At 34.5% G+C, this 24,114-nt stretch overlaps 2 protein-coding genes across 2 annotated transcripts in view; one reads left to right on the top strand and one right to left on the bottom strand.

The window, feature by feature from the left end:
* Nucleotides 1–54: 54 nt before the first annotated feature.
* Nucleotides 55–6,711, top strand: LOC148276984 (uncharacterized). The gene is made up of 5 exons (XM_088233493.1): nucleotides 55–235; nucleotides 2,487–2,688; nucleotides 3,504–3,597; nucleotides 6,133–6,291; nucleotides 6,495–6,711. The coding sequence occupies exons 1-5, from the start codon at nucleotides 168–170 to the stop codon at nucleotides 6,626–6,628; spliced, it is 657 nt and encodes a 218-aa protein (XP_088089619.1). The 5' UTR covers nucleotides 55–167; the 3' UTR covers nucleotides 6,629–6,711.
* Nucleotides 6,712–9,582: 2,871 nt separating this feature from the next.
* Nucleotides 9,583–24,114, bottom strand: part of LOC148276983 (uncharacterized) — a gene marked incomplete at its 5' end in the record, with an annotated part of 48,974 nt that continues 34,442 nt past the window's right edge. Inside the window, 8 exons of the mRNA XM_088233487.1 lie at nucleotides 9,583–11,311; nucleotides 12,037–12,197; nucleotides 16,119–16,242; nucleotides 17,907–18,029; nucleotides 18,962–19,102; nucleotides 19,439–19,627; nucleotides 20,996–21,101; nucleotides 22,735–22,878. Of these exons, the coding sequence (XP_088089613.1) occupies nucleotides 10,426–11,311; nucleotides 12,037–12,197; nucleotides 16,119–16,242; nucleotides 17,907–18,029; nucleotides 18,962–19,102; nucleotides 19,439–19,627; nucleotides 20,996–21,101; nucleotides 22,735–22,878 (1,874 nt within the window). The remainder of the gene's footprint in view (nucleotides 11,312–12,036; nucleotides 12,198–16,118; nucleotides 16,243–17,906; nucleotides 18,030–18,961; nucleotides 19,103–19,438; nucleotides 19,628–20,995; nucleotides 21,102–22,734; nucleotides 22,879–24,114) is intronic.

Here is a 24,114-nt window from a genome sequence, read left to right as displayed (position 1 = left end):
TAAAAAAAAAATTAAAAAATGTTAAAAAAAAAAAAAAACAAGAATAGAGATAAATTTGACAGTTTATTTTCAAATGTGATGTTATAATATTGTAAGATGATCATTTTAAATTAATTGTAAAAGCATAACAATTATATTTTTTTCTTATTTTTTTTAAAATTCATAAGATGAATTTCGTCACAACTTACCGTGGGGATTTCATCTGGCCAGATTGTAAATCAATTGATTCTAATTCGTAAGTACAATGTTATATTATAAAATCAAGAGTTCTAAGGAAAACCCATAAAATTAAGAATATCTTAATTCTATGTGAAAACCCTATTAAAAAAAAAAACAATGCTCGGTAAATACTTCTTTGATAGTTAATGTGATAAAAAATAATCAAAATTTATATAATACCATTTGATAGCCCGCATTGCCCATCCCTCTGGAAAATTCTCGATACGTACAGAATTCTTCCCAAGATTATTGCTGTTTTAAAGGTACTATACAGCAATGGTCATGTGAGAATCGAAAGTTCTTTGACTGATTGGTTCAGGGTCTCCACTGGAGTGAGGCAAGGCTGCGTCCTCGCACAGTTCTTATTCATCATATTGATGGATTTTGTATTACTTAAATCAATACCACCTGATCCAGGTGTAGAAGTGAACTCCCCAATAAAATTGTGCGACTTGGAGTATGCAGACAATGTGGTTCTTCTCGAAAAGTCTATTGGTGATCTACAGGAAATTGTTGTCAGACTGCAGGAAAACTCCACTGGTCTAGTTCTTAATATTAATATCAAAAAGACATCAGCCTCTTTATAATAATGGGCAGAGGATCTATAAAGTTGACAGATTTATATACTTGGGAGTTCATATAATGATGATGGCTATAAGCACAAAGAGCTCGAAACCTGCCTAGGAATTGTTGGGGTGCTGTCGGAACTCTTCCTATACTTGGTCAAAATGTAATGCCGATTATTCTATGCTTGTATTTGAAATTTATTTATTTATAAACCTTTACAGATTACATTCATTCGTTCATAATGCAGGTACTACTTCTTTTTGCGGTGCCTTATCAGGCCCCCCCAATGTTGGCGATCACTACAGCGAAAGCATCTCGATCCTATGCTACTCCGAGGCCAGGACAACTGCTTGTTAGATGTACTCGCCATAGTGATTCCTGGGAAAAGATGACCAGAGTGGTTTACCGTTGCCTTCTCTGGTGGATTTTTCTGATGGGGTTTACCTTTCCTTAGCTGGTCGGTTCTGGTTTGGAGGTGCCAGAAACTCGCCTTTCATCCTCTCGTTATTTCCTGTGATCACACCGTTATAAGTGTGATTCCATTGCCCGGGGTTTGCGGTGTGGACGGTAACGAGTTGGACTAGTCAGTAGGGTTGCCGGGAGAATACAACTGGGCATTCGCATCACTATGTGGGTACAAATCCTGAATCCTTACACCTCCAAACACCAAACTTGAATTTAAGGTATAAGGTGGTTTGATTTCATAACTAACATTGAAGACAGGTGCTGTGGCGCAGTTGGTAAGACAGCCAGTTGAAAGAAAAAAATCCAAGAAAGATTTTTTCTCAATTGGTATTGTGGTATATTTTTCATAACTTCCTTCCATAACCTATTTCCCACCTGCTCACAAGCCTCTAAAGAAGAGGCTTAGTGGGTTATTCTTTTTTTAAAAATCCAATAACGGACACAGCAGCCTCCTATAACAAGCGTTTTGAGGGTGAGGCGGTGGACCTGGTTTGGGCGCGTGCCTTAACCCAAGCTGCCTCTCCTTCACTTCTTCAGGTCACCGCCGTCCTGGAGGACCATCAATTATGATATTTCGTCTTTATTCGGCGGAACTGAGAGACGCAGGATGTTAGTGATGTCCACATGCTCCACTTAGGAGCGGATGTGGAAAAGAAGAAGAAGAAATTGAAAAGCAATGTACACACGCTTTAGGACCATAGGACCTGACATCTTCTGTTTTTCTTAAATACCTATATTTAGTCATCATCATTCATCATTCCTTATCCACACCTAATGGTGCATAGGGCACTGCATGGTACACCAATTACAGCATATCTTGTTCATATTTTTTTTTTGTTACGTGAAGGTAAGATAATTTTTCAAATAAATATTTAATTTCAAGCATGTTGGGAGTCAAACCTGAGCCCTCTTGCATGGTGGGCAAACGCGCTGACCGTTACACCACGAGGCCGTGTACTAATACCCATATTAAAAATATTTTTACAATAATTGCAAAATTATACAGAAATATTCAGACAGTCCTCCTCCTTTACTAGCTAGCGACATTCATTCCACTGCTGGACATAGGCCTCTTCTAAATTTTTCCAATATTTTCTGTCTTTGGCAATTTATCAAAGCTAAAAAATCATAGGAATCTAAAAAAAACACGTTTTACATTGGATGATTCCTGTAAATACATAGTTAGTTCAGATAACAGAGTAAAATTGAAATTAATAAATAAATTTGTTTTCCAGGCATCATACGAAAAAAGGTTTACCCAGTGATAAAGGTGGTGAAGTTGGTGTCCAGTGTACCAATGAGGCGTGCGAATGCATTCTATCTAACAATGCAAAGAGAGGCCATGACGAGGAACAGAGTGATGCAGAGGAGGAAGAAGATTGGAGTCGTATTGGTCCTATGGGACCGTTGATAGATGCTAAACTATTTCCTGCTAAAGTAAGTTACTTCACAATTCTTGCGCAATGAGGTTTTCTGGGTTCCGACATTTCGGATCACATTACAGCGTCTAGGTTTCAGGCGTTTGTTAACCCTTTGTACAAATAGTTGGTTTGTTTCCCTGATGGTACAAATATGTCCAGGTGTAGAATGACTCATATATTATAATTTATTTATGGACTTATTTAACAATGGCAAATACATTTCTTTGTGATATATATATACAGGTACAATTGAAATAAAACACAACTAAAGAAAATCAAAACTAGGATAAAAAGTTAAATAATAATTACTACCTCAAGACAAGATCTCTTATATATCAATGCATTTGATGTAACTAATCACTCTCGGTACATATTTCATCATTTTTACACTAAAGTCTTCCAAAAACGACTCTTGGGGATTCAGTTTCACATGATAAAGGTTTCAGCTCTTTTACTTCACAAAAGTCAATAGATGGAAAAGTTGAAGAAATGTGGATGTTTGAACACAGGCAAAATTATGAATGTTACACAGTGTGTGAAGTGGCCACCTAAACCAGCCAATGACAGATCAGAAGCCCTGCAAATGCCTAGACTTCCATATTCCCATCTCAAAATGTTTTCCCTCTCTGTTGCAACAAATTTACACTGTATTTTATGTACCAATGCAATCCCCTTTGCACCATAGGCTGGGAATAAGAGCATGGCGATGTAGTTGTTTGTAAATTTCTTTAATATGTAAATACAAATTTTGAAAACTTTATTATAATCCTGATAACTCAGCAAGTTTTTTTTTCCTAGTACTTTGTTCTTCATAAAGTGTATTTATTTCAGCATTTAACCACAGGAGAGCCTACATTGGAAACCTTTTCAGCTACAGATAAAGATCAACTTAAATCCACTTATCAGAAAGATTACACTGAAGCAGGTATTATTACATATATATAAAAAAAGTAATACATTGTTTTTTTCATTATTCAAAAAAAAAAAGATTAATCCGCTAAGCCTCTATTTAGAGGTTTGTCAGCATGTGGGAAAGAGGGAATATTGAAGGAGGTTATGAAAACTACACCACAGCACCCAGACCAATTGAGGAAAAAATCTTTCTTAAATTTTTTTCTTGCAATTGGCGGGAATTGAGCCTGCGACGCCAATTTCACAGTTGGCCGTCTAACCAACTGCGTCACGGCGCCTGTCATGTGAACCGAGTTGTGGTTCAGTGGCCAGTATCAGAGGTCCGTGGTTCAAACCCCACTCTACCTCAACTTATTGGTTCCCGTTTTCTAATACAACTTGTTTAAAAAGAGAAAAAGAAATGTACAAATAAATACATGTTAAATATATATATATATATATATATATATATATATATATATATATATATATATATATATATATATATATATATATATATATAATATATATATATGTATGACTGGATTTTAGATTTTTTTGTTTTTTTGTTTTAATTTTTTTCACACTTAATTTTTCAAAAGCTTTATCATTTAATTGTTATTATATTTTATTTAAAAAAAAATAATAACAATTAAATGAAATGTGAACCCCTGAGCTCCTAGCACGAGACAGTTTGAGGGCATTCTATATACATTGCAACAATATCAACAAATTAAGAATTTATAACTTTTGCCATTTCTAATTTACTGCGTTATCTTTATTTTTTATCTTTATACCTAAGTATGTTAAATATAATGCATCGCATAGTATTATAATAAAGGGTGTTCTTTAAATCCTGTCACATTCAAAACCACGATGATCAGTCAAGAAGACATATTAGCATATTAAAAATATATTAAAAAAACAAATGGTTATCTTACTTTTGCAAGAGGAATGCGAGGGGAGCGCGGCCGCGCAGTTTTCCGCGTATCAGACTCCCACCTCCCCCCTCCTCGTTTCTCTCCTGCAGAAGTGAGCACCCATTTGCTTATTTGATATTTTATTTTTATAAATTTTATTCATTCTAAAAAAATTATTTTAATGTGCCAATAATGTCTTCTTGCTCATACTGATCATTGTGGTTTCAGATGTGATAAGGTTTAGTGAAAACCCTGTATAGTACGAAGTATAAAACAACTGTGTAATATTGTTTTTGTATTATTTCATAATTTTGTAATAGAACACAACTATGTGTTATTTTGTATTATTAATCTAGCGCCGCATACATTTTTGGTTACCAATAATGGTATGCATTTAAATAATTTTAAAAATAAATTATTTTCCACCAAAATCACACATTCACTATGGTAATGATTAAATACATTTTCAGTAACTCGTGTAAAACATTGGCCTTGGTTTTTTTACAGGACCTCGACTCACATGTTTTATATATTTATGATTCATATCATTAATATTTGTAAGCTTTCACACTTATAGGTTACACAGACAGGGTGATGTGATGAGACAGCTTATAACCGAGTTGGACAGTTAAAATTTTTACAATAATAGACTAATTTTAATTACTCAAAGAAGTACATTAAGTTCCTATAATTTTTCATAAAAAGGTTCATCATTTCCCTATTCCTACCCAGTCGTGCATAAGGCACTGCATCGGCACTCCAATCATAGCGTATCTAGATTATTTTTGTTACATGGAAGGTACGTTTATCAGTCTTACGCCTAAGGTACTGGTCCGTGGACAGGGAATTGTTGCAGTGCTTAACCACCTCAAATATTTCACTTCGATCCTGCCAGGACCTCAGGAATGGTAGGCGAATGCGCCAAACACTATACTATGAGGCTGATTTTCCTTATTCAGGATTTTTACTGAGAGTAGCCATCGAGTGGAAAACACTCGTCCAAGATTCTGGTTCTATTTCACACAAATAACTATATTCTTCATCCGCCTGGACAAGGAATAAAAATACATATTTATAAAAAGTACATGATTATACCTCTACGCAAACAGCGCACTAAATTCGGTGAACGCGCATTTGCGGTCGCAGGCCCTACAGCATGGAATGCTCTCCCAGCAGAGGTGCGAAACTGTGAGAGTGAAGTGATGTTTCGGAAAAAACTTAAAACTCACTTGTTATCTAAATCATTTGAATAAGTCCTTAACATGTGGTGACAAAGTTCATTGTTTTTCTTAAATTAAAAAGTTAAAATTAAATTTATATCTTTATACAATAACTTTGTAAAGTGGCCTTGAGGTATTATATTACGAAAATGGCGCTATATAAGTTATCTTTAATAATAATAATAATAATGATAAAAAAAATAAAAAAAACAAATAGTCCCTATAATCAATCAGAAGAAATGTAACAAAATTATGAAATTTACTTGAGTGACCTGACTAGCTTGAAATAAACATTAATAGTGTAGCATGTACAATTTTAAAATGATTGAACATTTAGAGATATTATTAGTACAAATGGTGTATTTATTTTTTTACTGAGAATTATAACTGATCTTCACAACATGACCGCATGATATTACATTTCATAAGCTGTAGATAAGCAACCTGCCCTGATGAAGTCACCACAAGCAGAGTACCCCAGTTCTAGGTCCGCAGCTAACATTTGCCACCCCCCTATAAGAGTGTTTGATCGCTCTTGCACTAAAAGTTACATTCCCAAAGTTATAAATGAAGCTGAATTTAAACTTGGTGAGTACTGTAAATATTAGTAAAACTAATGAAATTAAAATTTCAAATAAAAAAATAAACTAACATTAATAACAATGTAATTATTGTAAACCCATAACCCGGATTCAATGTTTCAATTCAAATGGCTTCATATAGTTAAATAATGAATACTACAGAAATTATTATTTAAAATAAGATAAATAAATTGATATTTTAATTTCTAGAGGGCGGTTCTGGCGGAGCTCCAGCAATCTCACCGTTTGGTAAGACAGAGTATACAGAATTTATTTCCCGGCTGGGAGGAAGAATTATGGCGGAGAAAATAATCAAACCCATTAAGAAAAAGAAGTTTTGGTGAAAAAGTGCACATTGTTGATATAATACGATATTTGTTATTAATTTATTTAATTAAGAAAATTATACAGCAAACATGACTGAAATGTTAAGGAAATAAACATTTTTAAAAACATACTGATTTTATACCACTTTATAAGAACTTTATAGAAAACCACAGTAAGCTCATTCAAAGAAGTCGGACTGTTGATAGACACCAGTTGGCCTTCCGTTTCACTTGAGAATGAATAGTAATGTGACAAAGACGGCCAAGAAAGATGTGGCATAATCAGATCAGAAAATCAAGCTCCTTATTAACAAATGAACATTGGTCAATTTAATTTCCTTTTCTTTTGGTTTTATAGTAGGGTTTTGGATTATTAGTAGTAATTTGCACTTAATTTTTCGAAAAATCACTTGCAAATGAAAATCAAATATTACAAATTAATGTTTGATTGCTCGGGGTAAAATAATGTGCTGTTATAGTATCGAACGAAGCACGGTGGCACACTAAAAAATATATCGTTTCACCTGGAAAATTCTCAAACAAAACAATTTAATTAGTTTTCTCAATACCATGCGAGCAACCAGCGGGTATAAGCTAGAAAAATTGTAGAAGAGTTAAATTATGTTTAAAAAGGTTATAATGAAACCAGCTTACAATTTTGAAGTATATATTATTAAAAAATTCAGACATTGACTAGAAAGGACTAGACAGCTTATTTACTGTTAACACTATCAATTAAAGTTGTAACAGAAAGATAGTGAATAAATTTTTAACACATACATTTTTCTGTAAAATTTCATACAGTATAACATACACCAACGATTAAAAAATAAATGAAATAGGTTCTGTAATACATTAATATTTTTTCATAGTTTTTCTTAAAATAGTTTATACTTTAATATTTATGAGTTTTACGACAATTTTTTATAGTTTGAGGGTGTTACCACATTAATGCGGCCGAAGTCGATCGATATGAGACCAGATGATGTCGATCGACAGTTCTTACTTACACCAAATCGATCTGCCCTATAATTTTATTTTTATCGATCGACGTCAGTTGGGTGAGTGTGGTAGCCCACCCCCTCTCGCGCTGTCCCAATTGGTTAATCGGTTGTCAATCGATGGCTGATCAATTGCTGATCGAAGATTGTCAATATCCGTCGATCAGCCAACGCCACCACTCCAATCGATCCACGCTGATGGATGACATTGAACGACATACATCGGGTGAATGTGGTATCACATGATTTAAAAAGATTGATTCATAAATAAATTCCACTAAACATTTGTTTTGTTTTTATTTTGAAGGGTTGGCGCGTTTGCCTACTATTTTTGAGGCCCCAGGTCAAATTCCTGGCAGGGTGGAGTGAAATATTGTTTTTAAACTGATAGATTTTATTGTTATGGACTTGACACCTGAAGCGTAACACTGATCACCTCATCTTCATGTAAACTATGATCGAACTACGCTGCATTTGGTTTTTAAATGCAGTACCCTATGCACCACTGGGTGCAGAAAGGGGGATGATGATGGTGAATTGTTTTAAAACAAAGTATCCTTTAAAAGTAGGTATTCAATAAACATTTCCACATTTTTGCACATCACAATAACTAATTATGGCTTGTCCACCACATACCGCACACCGCATGCTGAGGACTTAAGTTTCCTTGGCGGACGTAACTTAGTACAATATAGTACATTTTTTGTGCTGTTAGGTAAAATTTCTTCTATATCAAATAATATTTTTACAAGTTGAGACATGTTTACTCTGATAAACAAATACTTGTAGCAGAAATCATTTACGAACCAACCCAATAGATTCTCAGTTATGAACATAAAACTGTGTTTGCATATTGCCATGTATTAATATTACTAAATACCAGTCACATTGATAAAAGATTTATATTACAACTAATTTTGAACACAAACATTGGCAACAAGGCACATTAAGAGAAAGAGATACATCGATGTAACAATACATAATATTATACATATCAAAATATACGATATCCGGTGGGATAACTAAAAAGTTTTGCATAGTCACAGGAGAACAAGGCACTACTGTCCTGTCCCAGCTTCAGACCTATTTGGAGGACAGGACAATGGACCGAGATATTGTCCTAGAGATAGACAGGCAGGCTATCTCTGCAGGACAATAGCTTACATCCCCCCACTCGTTTTTAACACGCTGCCTTGTCGTGCATACATTTTTTAAGCTATCCGCATTTTATTTACAGTCGAATTGTCTATTGTACTATCCTCGTGTGAACTTTGCTTTAGGATAGCAAAGAATTGATTACAAATCTATATTTTAAAGCAGAGATTTAAAGTCTCAAAAAATGCGAGAATTAAGGTGGAAAAAAACAATAAATCTCAGAAATTGTGTATCTCACAAAGTGACAATAATAAATAATACCTTTTTGATTGTAGAAATGCAAAACTTAATCCCTTGAATTATTGGTTCGACAAATAAGCAGTAGGTACAAAAAACAAAAACGTATTTGTTCATGCATTACTTATATTTTCAAATTTAAATTTAAATTTTAGAGTACAAAAGGCACTTAGAATTTAAAAGCTTTTGTGATTTACATACTGTAAAAGCTATTTAATGAAGAAATAAATAATACACAGTTGAAATTTTGGAAATTTAAGGAACAATTGGCTATTATAAAAGGAATCATCAGCTTGAAATTTTTCTTTCACGAGTTAGGGATCTCTTGAACCATAATGTGATTTGTCATAATGAGGAAGTTCAGTAGTATTTTTTTATTTGTTAATAGACTATCAAACTAAAGCAATCATTTTGTAATTACTCCGCCTGTGATGTCACAAGTTCTCTTCGTTGAGTTACCTGATTGGTGAGTTGGCTTTACATAAAACGGAAATCTATCACAATCCTCTATCATAAGTTGATTTGTTAGATCTCGTGACGTAGTTCAAAGTAGTTCACTTTCATTAATTTTTTCATATATTTTTGGGAAACTTTGCCATACAATTAAATGCTATAAATTTTACGGCGCGAAAGAAAATATTTATAATAAATTTAGATGTTCCGCTAACAATCAATGCTCTCTACAAAAAAACCTGCATCACCTTGGGTGGTATTCCAAACGCTCTCGCGGCCGTTTTATCTCGCGTATTTACATACAAAATACACGAGAAAAACTGCTTTCTCGTGCCGCGAGAGCGGTTCAGAATAGCACCCCGGGTTTGTACAGATTGCATTTTAATAACGGCATCCACCGCTAGATGACAGCACCGCTTTCTAAGATAAAAAATTTGGAGACCCCTGTTTTAGGATATTAAAAATTGACAACTTTTCGGGTTTTTTATGCATTAATTGATAAGATAACATAGATTTTATCCTCTGGGCAAGAAAATTTATACCCGTAATAAATATTTTAAAAGTTGAAACAAAATTATTTTGGCAAGATAATTAAACAATCTATAAGTTGTAAATAATATTTTGTTTAAAGCATTAGTTTTAATTACATTAAAATGATTACAGAAATGTGTACATGACATTCATAAATATATTCAAAAATTCTAAAAGTACAATACAATATCTTAAAAAATAATATTTTATTTACAATATTCAATGTTTAATCTAAATACAGTAGTAACATATTTGATGTATAAGGCACTTATACAATTAAGGCGAAAATTAGTTTAATTAAAGACGATAAACTTACAAATAAAATAAATAAGGAAGAAGAAATCGCGCGAAGGCCACTTAGTTCTATGAATAGTAAGCATAAACGGAAGGTCACATATTCACTGGCACTATGTTATGGCAGTCACATTCAGTCTTTAACTATTTGTTCTTCGTTTGTACACTTGAAATGAGTTCTCTTCTTTTATATACAGGGGTCGGTCTCCCAGAAGGTGTTGTCGCGCTCACAATATCCGATACTTTGGTGTTGTCGAGCGTCTCCGCATCAGGAATATGTCTGGTTTGGTGCCGCGAATCTGTGTACCGCCGTTTCGTGTATTTCTTCTTTTCGTCGATCGCCTGTTGCGATATCGTTTCTACTTTGGGAATAGGCTTGGGAGATTCCGGTTTGCTCAAATGCAGCAGCCTTTCGAAATCGGCCGTTTTCGACCGTAAGACCGCCCCACCGATGCTCGAAATGCTCGGAGTGTATTTGGCTTCTCGCTCCTGGTGCTTGGACGGGGAGGAGCCGGTGAAATCGACTCTGCGTTGGCCTGGCGATGTAACTGTCGATACAGAAGAAGCGCTGTGGCTTTTGGGTAGTTCTACAACTTTCGTTGTTGGTTTTTGTCCGATGTTTGACTGCATTTCGTACGAGATTTCCCTTTTATACATTTCCATTTGTTTTTGTTGGATTTCTCCTGTCGATGTAAGGGTGACTTTTTGCAAAATCGGGGCATCTTTTTGCTGTTTTTGGGTGCTGGGTTTCCCTGGTAGGGACATGCGGGCAGTGAATTGTTCGTAGTCATTTGGGGGGCTGGTGGGGCTGGTCGGGGGGGTGGAGGCCCACGAGGGTGGGGAGGAGAACAGGCCCCCGTCCCCGGCACTGCTGCTGGATGGAGTGAGGTTGCGCGGAGGGCTCGACAGGGTGGCAGAGGAGCCTACTGCCGAGTCGTACCCCGCCGGGTTTGAGCTGCCCACGTGGGAGAGAGACAGTGTCCCAGTGATCGGCTGCGATGCAATCGAGCTGTCACTGCCACTTATTGATCTATAAAGGTAAAGAAAAATATTATATCTAATAGTGAGTCTAGGCTTAAACCTCAGGATTGTAATGAAAAGATTTTCAAACGTCAGTAGCTCATCTCAAAGGGTACCACTTAATAATTTGACGCAATAAAAGTTTCTCATCTTGATTGTTTATCGTTTTACAACACTATGATGACAAACACATGTTTAATATGATCGTAAATGAATTAAGCAAAACAAAACAAGTAAGCTAAACATTTTTGTAATCAAACATAACACTTTCAAATGTAGTTGTCGCTAAAGTCCTTTGGAACCTTGCAAAGTGCAAAACAAATGACAAACTGAAACTCAACTCCTATTGACTGACTTTAAAGTTTGACGTTTGGCCATGTGACTACGGATAAACTAATATTCCAATGTGCATGCGCGAGTTTATTATCGCGGTTCTTTCCTATTGCGAAGTTGCTTAAGGACTGTTAATCGACGTTGATAAACATCTGCTCAGTTGTTCAGTGGTTAAGCTACAGATTGATGTAGAATCTCAATGTTAATTGTCTTGAATTCTTCTTTCAATTTTTGTTAGGTCAGGTATTGCATGTTGGAGTATTTTACGCCAATTTCTTCATAAGACATAAAATCCAATTTTATAATCAGATGCCAAAATTCCTGATTTCATTCGATTGTATAATTTTTACCAATCTGAAGATACCTGTTAAAGGGTGATTTTGAGATTGTTTTTAGTATTACCTCTGTCTTCGCCTGGGCGGTACAGTAGGTTGGCCACCAGCTCCGCTCTCTTCGATGTATGGGATGTCAGGGTCGTCCAGGGCGAGAGAGAGAGGGAGGCGGAGGGAGGCTGTGATGACGGGAGCTTCACTCGACGACGAGCGCCGTCGATGCCCATAGCCCTGAAACATTCCATAAATTTAGAAAAATCTCTTAAAATACACAAGGTCTGCATATGACTATTGATGTATGGAGTTCTTACATAACCCCCCCTACCGGTGATGTGTAGTTAGTACACATTGCATCTAATAAATTGAGATTTTCGGGATTGAGAAATTGAGAGAAATACCTCTGTTATGCATTTCTGTTGTGTCAATTGAAAAAAAATAATTTAAATAATACATACTTATTGGGCAGAGAAAAAGCATTAAATAGGGAGATAAATCATCTATACAATCAAGCTTACCAATGTGTCGCATTGTCGAGGAATGAAGTAAAATAGTATCGAATATATGATTATCTCAAACACTTTTTATGTCTTACTCTCAATGCTGTAGATATATTGGCGAGCGGGAAAGACAATTTCAAGCGTGACACAGGCCAGCCTGTACCACTGCCACAAAACACTTAGTTGGTCTTGGAGCTTGGCGAAGGGTGGACTGGTTGCTCGCGCTGTGAGCGTTAGCAAATGAATTTTATGTTTTCTGCAATTACATTTCAAATATGTATTATATCTTTTGATTTCAAACATAGTTTATTGAAGCAATTGCCTATGAATGTTCAATTATTTAGATTTTAAATCCCTCATTTTTGTACATGAAGGGTTCATTATTATTGATTTTGCCGTGGGTGATTTTCATATAAATTTGTATGGAGTGAACCAACCTTAGCTTTTAAAAATTTAGTTTGTTAATACATCTAAGATTGAGGTATTTTGAGCATCATGTAAAACGCCCTCACTGCCTGGGCCCGGATTACAATGGGAAGTTAACAGAGTTATCTTCGACTGTCTATAAAGAAAAACCGAGATTTGTGTACAAAAATGAGTAAATTTGCATGAACATTTAAAGTATCTTCGTCGGTAACCTATATTAGAACATATTTAGAAGAAAAAATTGTCTGCATATTCTGCTTTTCATACAGAAAACTTAATTTTACTTTGTAGATGAAATTGAAGATTTAAGGTTAACTTTCAATTGTAAAAGGGCCCTGTTCCCACATTTATACACTGTCCCAGTTACTTAAGGACCTATGTAGGTTTGGAGGTCGAGATCAAACTATAGATGAGAAAACACATGGCTCTCACTTATTAGCCCAGTTAGAAGGCAAGATTTGAATGATGGGGCCGTGTCAAAATATATTAGCATAGAATTATAATATACCAGAAGACGTTAGAATCAAGTTTGCATACATCGCACTGTGTCCAAAAATTGCCAAACGCCCAACCCCCCCTGCACGACATTCCACCTTGCGTGAAGTGGTCGCGTAATGTTGCCAAACCGCGAACAATATATTATCATAACACAAATATGAGATAATTTTCGGTTTTAATATGTTATATTTTACCACAAAAATATATTTCACTGACTGGACTATAGAAAAAACCGGTGCTTTTATTAGGCAAACGTAAAAAAAAACATAAAATAATCATTTAGTAATTAAGTAAAATTAATACAGTTTAATATTATACTAAGGATTATTAATAGAAAGACGGGTAAAAAAAACGACTACCCTGGCAATATTGACAAAATGTCCACCTTGTTTTATTTAACAATCTGACAGCCGATAAAATAATATAATTCTTAAATAACATTATTTGTGAATTCGCTACTTAAACATGATATGTGATCCCACTCATTTCCTTTTAATCCCAGCAGTTTTTTGACACTTAAAAACGACAACGGCGTAATCGAATTAAAATTGGTAGTTACATACTAAGCGACGTCTACAGAGTAACCAATGGCCATAACGTAAAACTACTAATTTTGAGTAGTTTAGTCAGCTTCAATTTGATGTGCGTCCGCGGTTTATGGACTATTTTAATTATATGTATATTAAGGTTATCACAGGGAAACCGAAATATTGTGGTGTAAACCACCTTGCTCAATCACAGATGTTTATGTGGCTAAAAATTCCTGAGCGATTATGATGATACATTATTATTTTAATGCCAAACGCCACGCGACCGCGATTTAGCGCATGATAAATTGTGTACAAATAATTAGAACCTTATACAAAAAAAAACTTTATTAACAGTTTTGGAGTATTTTCCATCTTTAATTAATACAATTATTTATCGGTGCCTAGTAATATTTAAATACGATTTAAACGTCGAGAATATATGCCGCGAAACGTAAATATTTTGAATAATGACATTTAATATTAGATGTTGCCAAGCATCAGGTTAAAGTGTGGCAGTATTAAAAAATATAATGATCCCGATTGCTAAAACGATCGCGTCGGAAATTACTGAAAATGGCGGCCATTGTGATTGACTGGGTCAACTGGGATACCAATCAAAACATTAACCCTTACATTGTAAAATAAGTGACAAAAGTACAGTTTAAAACAAACACACGTCAAAATTAAAGCAATTACGAAACATCACATTGAGTAACACCACTTAAAAGCTGTTTTTTATTAATTAAGTCAAATAAAAGTATTGGAAAAAAAGTTGATTTAAGTAACCCAAATACAATAAGTGCAAAATAATCTTAATTTAAGTATTGAAATGAAGAAACTAAATAAATTTATATTAAAAAAGAATTTAAAATAAGGAGAAATCATTCGATTCTTTGAATATTAAACAAAAAATATTTTCTCAAGGAAAGCAAACGTTCATAATAATGAACACAATCACAAACCATGTGTGCTATTTCCCCTTACAAATTTAAAAACATTTTTGTAGTTACTTTACGGAGGGAGAAAATTAAAAAAAAGTTCATCAAGGCTGGATTTCACTCCATAGGAAGTTATCAAGCCTTGTCTACAAACATTTGGACATACTAAAAAATATTATCAATCAGGAATTAGTCCCACTTTATTGACCAACTCATTTCCTTCCTATACAATAAATCTCTTCCATCTGACTCCGAGAGAAAACTTAAAAAAAGATCGCGAGTCATTCATTTGATTCAAGAGTTGCCAGTGCTAGTGCAACTTGAATGTGACCAGAGAGTAAAAAAATAGGGAAATATCACTTTTTCTTTTATAATTTTAAATAATAAGGGCCTGAAATAACGTCGAGTAAAAAACATTTTTTTTGTACTTATTAGTAGCATGAAAACCATTCTTAAATTAACTTGTACTTTTAAATTCCCGCAAATATGGTTCATTGCATTTGCCACGCCCCTAATACGTCACAGTTTGGTTAAATTAGTAACTTTGTGACTTTTAAATTGAAATAGAACATCGTCACGAATCTTGACGTCACAATGACGAACTTCAGCCCTACAGGAAATTAGATACAAAAATGTTTTCTTACGCTCGGTAAAAATTTGAGCATTTAATCACACGGGAAGTTTCTTGAAAATGTACAAATTTTTTTCAAAAATAAAAACGAACTACTTTGAACGATGTCACAAGTCCATATGAATCAACTAATGATATTCTTATTGTGCTGTGGAAAATATCCGGTTTGCTTACCATCAACGGACCAATCGGCAGAACTGACCGAGAAGAAGCGGAAGAGAACTTGAGACGTGACACGCGGAGTAATTTCAGAAATACAAAACTTTAAAAAATCATAGCGCTAATAATATGACACGTAAAAATTTAAAAAAAAATTTCGTGCTCAGTTTGGTCTATTAATAAAAAAAAAAACAATGAACTTCTTCATTGTCAATACCAAACATGTCGCGTTTTTGAGAAGACATATTTTTTAACAATCTTATTTTAAAAGCTATGTACGAGTATATTTATATTGATTTTGAAAACACAATCAAGTTTTCTAAATCAATTTTACGTATTTTCATCGTAACTCACGAGACAGAACTATATTTTTTATTCTATCTGAACACAGGTCATGTTAAGTGATTATTATTGAAGCGACGTCACACAACATATATATGAATGTGTGAAGAAAGTTATGAACCTGAACTTACATCGTTGGTGTCGCTGCTGTCCAGCGAGTCTGATCTCCCCTTTCCCGAGGAGTACTTGGAAGAGGAGTACACTACGCCGGCATTCTGGTCGTCTTGGTGGAGGCCCTGACTTCCGCGTAACCTACTAACAAAGTGTTAAGATAACATATTTATTTTGTTTATTTATTTGAACGCTTTACATACATACATATATACAGTTTATATACATACGAGCTGAACCCGGCAATGCTTTGCTATGGCTAGATTTGAGTATATATTCGTTTATAAATTAAATGAACACAATCGAAAGTTTGATATCAATTATTGTATTTACTCCAAATTAGATATTATGTACGTATACATTATTATTTTTGTGTTACGGTTTACATAAATTGAGAGGATAGGGATAATCGTATGTCTATGTCAATAAATTATTCGTCCCAACTCAACACAGGACCTTGGTCCTATTGGGCCTGCCACACACTCGACGAGTGGAATGGGGAGTAGTGTGGCAACATTACTCCCCATGCCGCACGTCATGCTCCTCGTCGTGCCCACCGCTCCCTATTTTGTCGGTTTTTGAGCGCGAGTCAAAGGACCGGCAATATGAGCGCGAGTGGTTGGCCACATAATCGCGAGGTCGCATTACGCATGTATTACGCATCGAGCGCTTACACAAGACACGCGGCATTTTTTAATGATGTATATTTCTTTGTATAACATTGATATAATTAACTATACTAAAAACGGATAGCGCGCACGCTGTCACAGTTTCATCGTCCATTGTATAGAAAGACAAATGACAAGTGCGGAGTGTCGAGATTAATTGCGCGAGTAGAGCAGTGTGTGGGCGGAGAGGGCAACATCGGGCGAGAGGGCGGCAGCGCGAGGAGCATGAGCATGAGTAGCGCAAGGAGCATAGATAGTGTGGCGAGTGGTCAAGCAGTTCAAACCGTAATTCGTGGATTTTCGCCATGGCAACCGCTGACTTGTGAGAAGGTGCATTGTCTTGGTGAAACATTTTTTTTCTTTCTCAAAATGTGGGCGTTTTTCCGCAATTTCTGTCTTTAACTTATCAAATGATGCGTAGTATGCTCCAGGAATAATTTTTTTAGGTAATCGATAAAAATAACCCCATAACTTTCTCAAAAAACTGTCGACATCACTTTTCCAGCCAAAGGAACAGATTTTGCCTTTTTTGGGGCCGATTCCACCTTTGCAGTCCGCTGTTCGAACTGATTTTTTGATTTTGGAGTAGCATGGTGAATCCAAGTTTCATGTACCGTAATTAATCGAGGCCAACCATTTGGTGAACTTGGGCGATGTTATTTTCAGTGGTTGCAGATTTTGGCCGTCCCAAACGTTCATTGTCATCCAAGCTGGTATGTCCACGTTTAAATTCAGCTGCCCAAAATTTTACTGTGGTATACGATGAAGCAGAGTCTCCCGTACACAATGTCTCTATTTTTACAAAAACTCTTATAGAAACTCACTCTAACGACTGTCAAAAAATTACTACGCGTCCAAAACGGCCGAAAATTTTATGGGTATCTTTCAACGCATGCGCAAACACATTCCCCAATTTTAGTTGACAAGTGCTGTCATCTTCATGTTGAGGTTGATAACATTTCAGACAACCCTCGTACAGCGCGACGCGTTTTGTCTTGTTAGGACATTAGTAAACTAATCTAAATATGTATTTATGAAGTATCAAAGATGGTTTCACAAAGAAACTATAATTGATTGATCACAATTGAGATGGAGGAATTTTAATTTCAGCACTGACAAAATGGGCGTTTATTAAAGTACCTTGTAATGATGGTCATAGTGGAAGAAAGTGATCCACTACTGCTATCCTGCCTTTGTTCTTCTCTCCAGCGTTTTTTACTGCTAGATCTAGCTTCCCTTCCTCCTCGTTCTCTCTCCCTTTGTCTGGTGAAGTAAAATTTCCATATTAGTATTATTTTTCAAAATAAAGTCAAAGAACTTACAAATTATGTATATTTAAACAAAAGCATTTTGCTCTATTGGAGAAATAACATCACCAATTTCAACGATTGAAAAATCTTCAGAGCTTCCTACTCAAAATCCCGAACCATTATCTTGAGAGCTTAATAGACAAACGCAATAATATAATTGAATTGAAAAAAAATAAAATTAATTACTGTAACTACGTAACTTCAAAATCAGCATTGTGGCAATTGTTTTTTATTTAATAATTTATTATTAAATAAAAAACAATTATAAGAAAAAGCATTTTGTAATAAATCGGAGATGAGTCACTAATACATTTAAAAGTTTACCAATCTGACGTATGTGGTATATAAGAGAACCGAATATACGGTTGTCTCAAACAATATTTACGTCTCACTCTCGATGCCATAGCTATATTCGCGAACGAGAGAGACAAATTCACGCGTCACGCAGGCCAGTACTAAAGTAACCTGTACCACTGTTACAGTATGCCAGTTTTGTGAAGTTGCTTTCGGACCTTTGCTAGGGCCGGTTTCTCTGTTCTCGCTGCGAACGTCAGCCAGTGGCTTTTTTATGTTTTTAGCGATCAGATTAAAAATATTATCGCTTTTGACTTCAACTATACATGACAAGCAATGACTCATTAATTTTCCATTTTTCAGATTTAAAACCTCTCATTATTTGCTTGTGCATTGAATACACAGCAATTCGCAGTGCAAGAGTAAGAAGAAAAGAAAGTAACATAAATATTGCGCCATATATAACGGCTATGATGATTATCATTGAGTATGAAGAACCTGTAGATTCCACTTCTACTGTAGCTAAATAAAGTAAAGTTTCAACAAATGATTAAAGATGATTTTCGTATGTTTTTGGAATTGCGTTTGTACCTGAAGGTCATGCCAACATTAGGCCCTCCCATAGCTGCAGTCTGGTGAAGGCACTCCTCTCTACTCCACACACGGCGTTGTGAAGGGGGACTGCCCTGGCTGTCACTATCTGCTCCTCCACTCTGACCACCTTCCATCAGCCTGTCGACATCCAAAAATGATGGCTTTAAAAGTTTGATGATGACATTTTAAAATCTCTGGTCAAGTCAGATCCTCAGATAACCATTAAGGAATTATTGCTGAGGCTCAAATCCCCATGGTCAACTGAGCAGTTACATTTATAACTATATATTGGAAAAGAAAATTTGGTAGAAAATGGTTATGTAGGCGATCTTGTTCCTTTCTCCCACTCTATGGATACAGATAGGAGCTTCTTGCTAATATCCGTGGCCCTGTTCTAGGTCCTGTCGAATATTAAGGCTTTTAAAAAGTTGTGTAATCATTCCGGAAAATTGATCATGAGATTCATGGACTCACTCGTTGTTCCTCATGGTGGTAGCCAGGAGTCTCCCAAGTAAGGCGTCCAGTACGGCAGGTTGTGTGGTGGCCAACTGCAGACAGGCCTCGTGTCGGAGTTCAGCGTCAGCCGTAAACATGTTGTCCCTGAGCTCGATGAGGGACCGAATTACGTTGATCACGTCTATTCTGTCTTCTGCTCTTTCTGCACTGGAAATATAAAAAACATTGGTTAGTTTTAAATTATTATTTTATATCAACATAAGAATACTGTTTTAAAGATCGCTGTCTAAATTTGAATACAACATAAGTTACTAAATGACAAGTTTTCAGGAGACAATAAAAACTTCATAAATCAGTAATTTTGGGTAGAACATTTTTTTGTAAATCAATATTTTATTTTTACATGGTTTTTGAGTGTTTTGTTCAAACAAATGTAAAATACTGTACTACTGACCACTCACTGACTTATGCTGTATTCCAAAGGAAATACAATTTCTCAGAAAAACGCATTAGGCCCGTTGTTACAACCGTTTTTGCAACGAATGTGTACCCGTTTTTTCAGAACCTTTGTTAACCGTTTTCGAAACGGGTGTGTACCCGTTTTTACAGAACTTTTGTTAACAACCGTTTTTGTAATGTACAGTTTTGTATGGGCTTGTATAAATGAAAGGATCGTCAACAAGGACCCGTTTTCGCGATATAAAAGCGGACGTTATTAACGGGACTTATTAGAAACATGTGTTTTATCTCTTTTCTGTCGACAATTTATTCGTTAAAATCAATGCTCCGCAACCGGTATGCCTTGAGCCGATTCAGTAGTGATGAAGTCAAATAAGACAATATTCTAACTTTTGCAACCAATGCAATAAATTTTATAGAAGCACTGTCTATGAGTATGTTTTCTCTTAACGTTTGAGGCTCGTCTACTTTCCGCCTAACCGATATTTATGGTCTCCAAATTCAACCTAATGTACATTAAAATAAATGTGTTTTTTGCTTGCAGCATGTGTAGTCTGAAGAAGTGGGACTAAATTAATAGATTAAAGACGTTATATGCATTGCACATTTGCAAAAAAACTGTACTTTGGATAAGGGAGCAAACGTTTACCTAACCTGCAAAATTGCCTCTACCTCCATCATCCATTTTTTAACAGTCTTATTAAATATTTTATCGTGACTTACCATCGTAATAGAAAAAGGAACCATGTTTAAAAAAAATAATTGAAAAGGCTTTTCAGAAGGCGGGAAAGAGAGAATGTGGAAGGAAGTAACAAAAAATACACCACAAGACCAAGACTAGTAAAAATCCTTCTTGGATTTTTTCCTGTAATTGGAGGGAATTTTTAACTTGCGACGCCAGTTTCACAGTTGGCTGACTAACAAACTGCACCACAGCATCTGACTAAAGATTTTGATTGCATAATACAAACTCGTTATGAGTTTGTGTTTGTTTGAGTTGTCTTTGTGTTGCGGATCTTGTAATTCTACTAGTTTGTGGTGTGAGCATGAGTGTTTTTGAATGCGAAAGTCAGAATTGTTTCGGTGTCATACGTTGTAATTATTTATATTGATTACCTCATTTCTTTCCCCGCACTTCCGGGTTTGATGCAGTGGAGAATATTCGGAGCAAACACTGTGGCCAAATTATTTGTGTCCATTTTGTTTCCAGTTACATATTCTCCTGTAAAAGAATTAAAAAATATAAATCATTGTAAATATCAAGTGGTACAAAAACATGGAAAAAAAACCACATGGGAATTTTAAATAATTCTTTAATTGGAAGGGAAAAAAAAACATCTTAATTCGAAGATTTTTTAAATTTTTATTTTTTTATTAATTAATTTTATAAAAAGTTCATGTTTTTGTAAAATTCTAAACAAATCTACTTTTACACGTGTAGTAAATGTTATCACTGCAACTCTCCAAAAAAAGAGACGAACTCTTGTCCTTGGAGAGTAACTTACACTGTTTTAATTGTCTATTTATAGGAGTTTTATTAATTTTAAATATGAGCACATGAAAAAGAAAAATATAGGATATATTATGAAAAAACATAAAACAATAATACATTCATACTGATTAAACTTTAATGTTGTTTTTACACGTGTTCAAAAAATTTCTTCAGATTAACTTTAAGTTTATTTATTGATTTATTATTTTTAATAGTTTTTAATTCATTGGGAAGATTGTTATAATTTTTTACACCTTTGAAGACAAAGCTATTTTGACCATGACTTGTGTGGAATTTAGGAATTTTAATATTATGTTGGTATCTGAGTGACTTATTCATTTCAAATTCTTTTATTTTTTCTTCTTTATAAATTTGTATAATATAATTTATTTTATAAAGAGTGTCTACTGTATGAACCTTATATATTTTATTTAGACTTTCCGTATTGAATGTTAAGGGTTTCTTTAGAATTACTTTAATAATTAATCTTTGTACTATTTTAAGAGGGTTTAATATATTGGCATATGCACCACCCCATCCTAAAATACCATATTGTAACAAATATTGTACAATTGAGTAATAAGCTATTTTTAAAATTGATTTAAAACATATTCCTTAATCTAATAAATATGTATGTCCATTTTCTAATTCGTTTAACTAGTTCATTAATATTGTCTTTCCATTTTAAGTTTTGGTCTATGTATACACCAAGATACGTATTTAATTTTATCTGTTGTATCAAGTACTGAACATGTAAGATCGCAGTTAGTTTTGTTAGAATTCCTTTGGTAAATAATTATTTTTACTACTGAATCTAAATTTGTTTTGTTAATAAAAAATGGGATGATTTTTGTCTTTTCCGTATTTAAAGATAATATATTTTTGTAAAACCATAATTTCAATTTATTTAGAAGGAAACATATATTTTAGTTTTAACCACGTCCTGTGGTTCCCACAGGCTTCGTTGTGACCAACTTCATTAGACATGTAGGGGCTAAACAAGTTTTCATATTATAAACAAATGAAGGTGGAAGTTTACAATGTTTTTAAAAAAGTGGGTTGAAGCTAAAAATAACAAGAAAGTTAAGTTTAAAAAATCATCGTCATCATCATCGTCATCATCATCCCCCTTTCTGCACCCGGGGGTGCTATTCCGAATCTTCTCGCGGGGGTGTGGAAGAAATAAATAAGTGTGGCCATTATACAAGCAAAGTGTCATCACATTAAAAAAATAAAATTCCCCAAATTAACTACTTTCTAGGGGGTAGAAAAGATTCGAAATACCACTCCAGGTAGCTTCAAACTTCCTTAATACTTAATTCACATTTAAATCAAATTGTGTTTATTTATATGAAGTTCTTACCGGAAGGTTCTTGTTTGTCATCACAATTATCGGCTACCTCCCCGAGGAAGAAAAGGAGAGCCTTCAGGGTATCCTGATGGGCAGAGGGAAGAAGTAATACTAAGAGTTGGAGTGCTTCTTGTTGCAACCGTCTGTTCCTTATTTCTGAAATATCATTCATTCATACATGAATTATTGGGCAAAGCGTGTCGTCGCCGTTCAGGCAAGGAGCTGGGAGGTAAAAAAAAACTAAATAGTAATTGCATTAAACTTGTTAAAAATAAATTTACTTTCTTAAAACTATAAGAAATATAATTAGCCTAAAAGAACTTGTAAAAATATATTACGCAATAAGTCAATCAGTTTTGGAATATGGAATAATTGGATGGGGATGTACAAATGACACATTGATCAAAAAAATAATCATTGCACAAAAAGCTTTAATAAACAATATTTTAAGAGTCCTAATCAGAACGAGCTCCCTCGGTATATTCGTAAATCTTAATGTAACATCTGTAAAACAACTTTATGTAAAAGCTCTGTTACTGTACGCACACAAACATTATTATCTACCTTCCATAACTCATTTCACAAATACAAGAGTCTCCACCCTGATGCTGCAAAAACAATAAAAAAAGAATACAACCTTCGGTCAAAGAGGATTAGCCTACTACTAGGTTAAAATGTACAATCTACTTCCATTGTCCATAAGGACGATTAGTAAGTACTCACAATATAAAATTGATATTGAGAAATGGATAATGAAGGTAGGTTGCGCACGGATCGATGAGTGGATCAAGCCAAATAGGTAAAAATTTGTGTCCTGAATATGAAATTTTGCCTACAAGTCTATATAAATTTGTTATGTTTTTTAGGATTATTTTAGTTTATATTGCTTATTATGTTTACGATATAATTAGGTTAATTACGTTTTTATTTTCTTATTATATTAACTATGTTAAATAACTAATTTAAGGCATGTTTCACTTATTGTAAAAAGGTTTCCCTCGGCACGGGACAACTCAGTGATTATTCTATATAACAAAAAATATACAAACATTGTACATATATAAATAAACTAGCGGACCCGACAGATGTTGTCCTGCCCGAACGTTGGCTTGCCTGCTATCATCTTGGAAAAATACTTTTCATCTAGGTACTTGTTTGCGATTAAATTCCAAAACTAAAAATTGTTGATATTCAAAAAATATTTAATTAAAGTAGGTACTGTTTATGGTTGAATTCCAAAACATAAAATAAATATTTTTTCAAATATGGCATTCTTTTTGCAAACGTCAAACTCCGGTCGTCTCACCAACAAAGTGGTGTACTTATGTAGGAATACGATTTTTTTAAATGTATTGAATTTAATATTATTTTAGTGTTACCAAAAATCTAATA

The sequence above is a fragment of the Micrasema longulum genome, unplaced genomic scaffold (genome assembly GCF_059751315.1).
Source record: "Micrasema longulum isolate JH-2025_06_02 unplaced genomic scaffold, ASM5975131v1 h1tg001112l, whole genome shotgun sequence".
Classification (NCBI taxonomy): Eukaryota; Metazoa; Arthropoda; class Insecta; order Trichoptera; family Brachycentridae; genus Micrasema; species Micrasema longulum.
Note: the sequence above shows the minus strand (reverse complement) of the source record. Positions and strands in the feature narration are given on the sequence as shown.

Excerpts from the sequence above, each read along its gene's own strand:
- LOC148276984 (XM_088233493.1), top strand. The coding sequence starts at position 168 with ATGAATTTCGTCACAACTTACCGTGGGGATTTCATCTGGCCAGATTGT. Across the intron at positions 2,689-3,503 it reads CTAAACTATTTCCTGCTAAA|CATTTAACCACAGGAGAGCC; the intron begins GTAAGTTACTTC and ends TATTTATTTCAG. Across the intron at positions 6,292-6,494 it reads TGAAGCTGAATTTAAACTTG|AGGGCGGTTCTGGCGGAGCT; the intron begins GTGAGTACTGTA and ends TTTAATTTCTAG.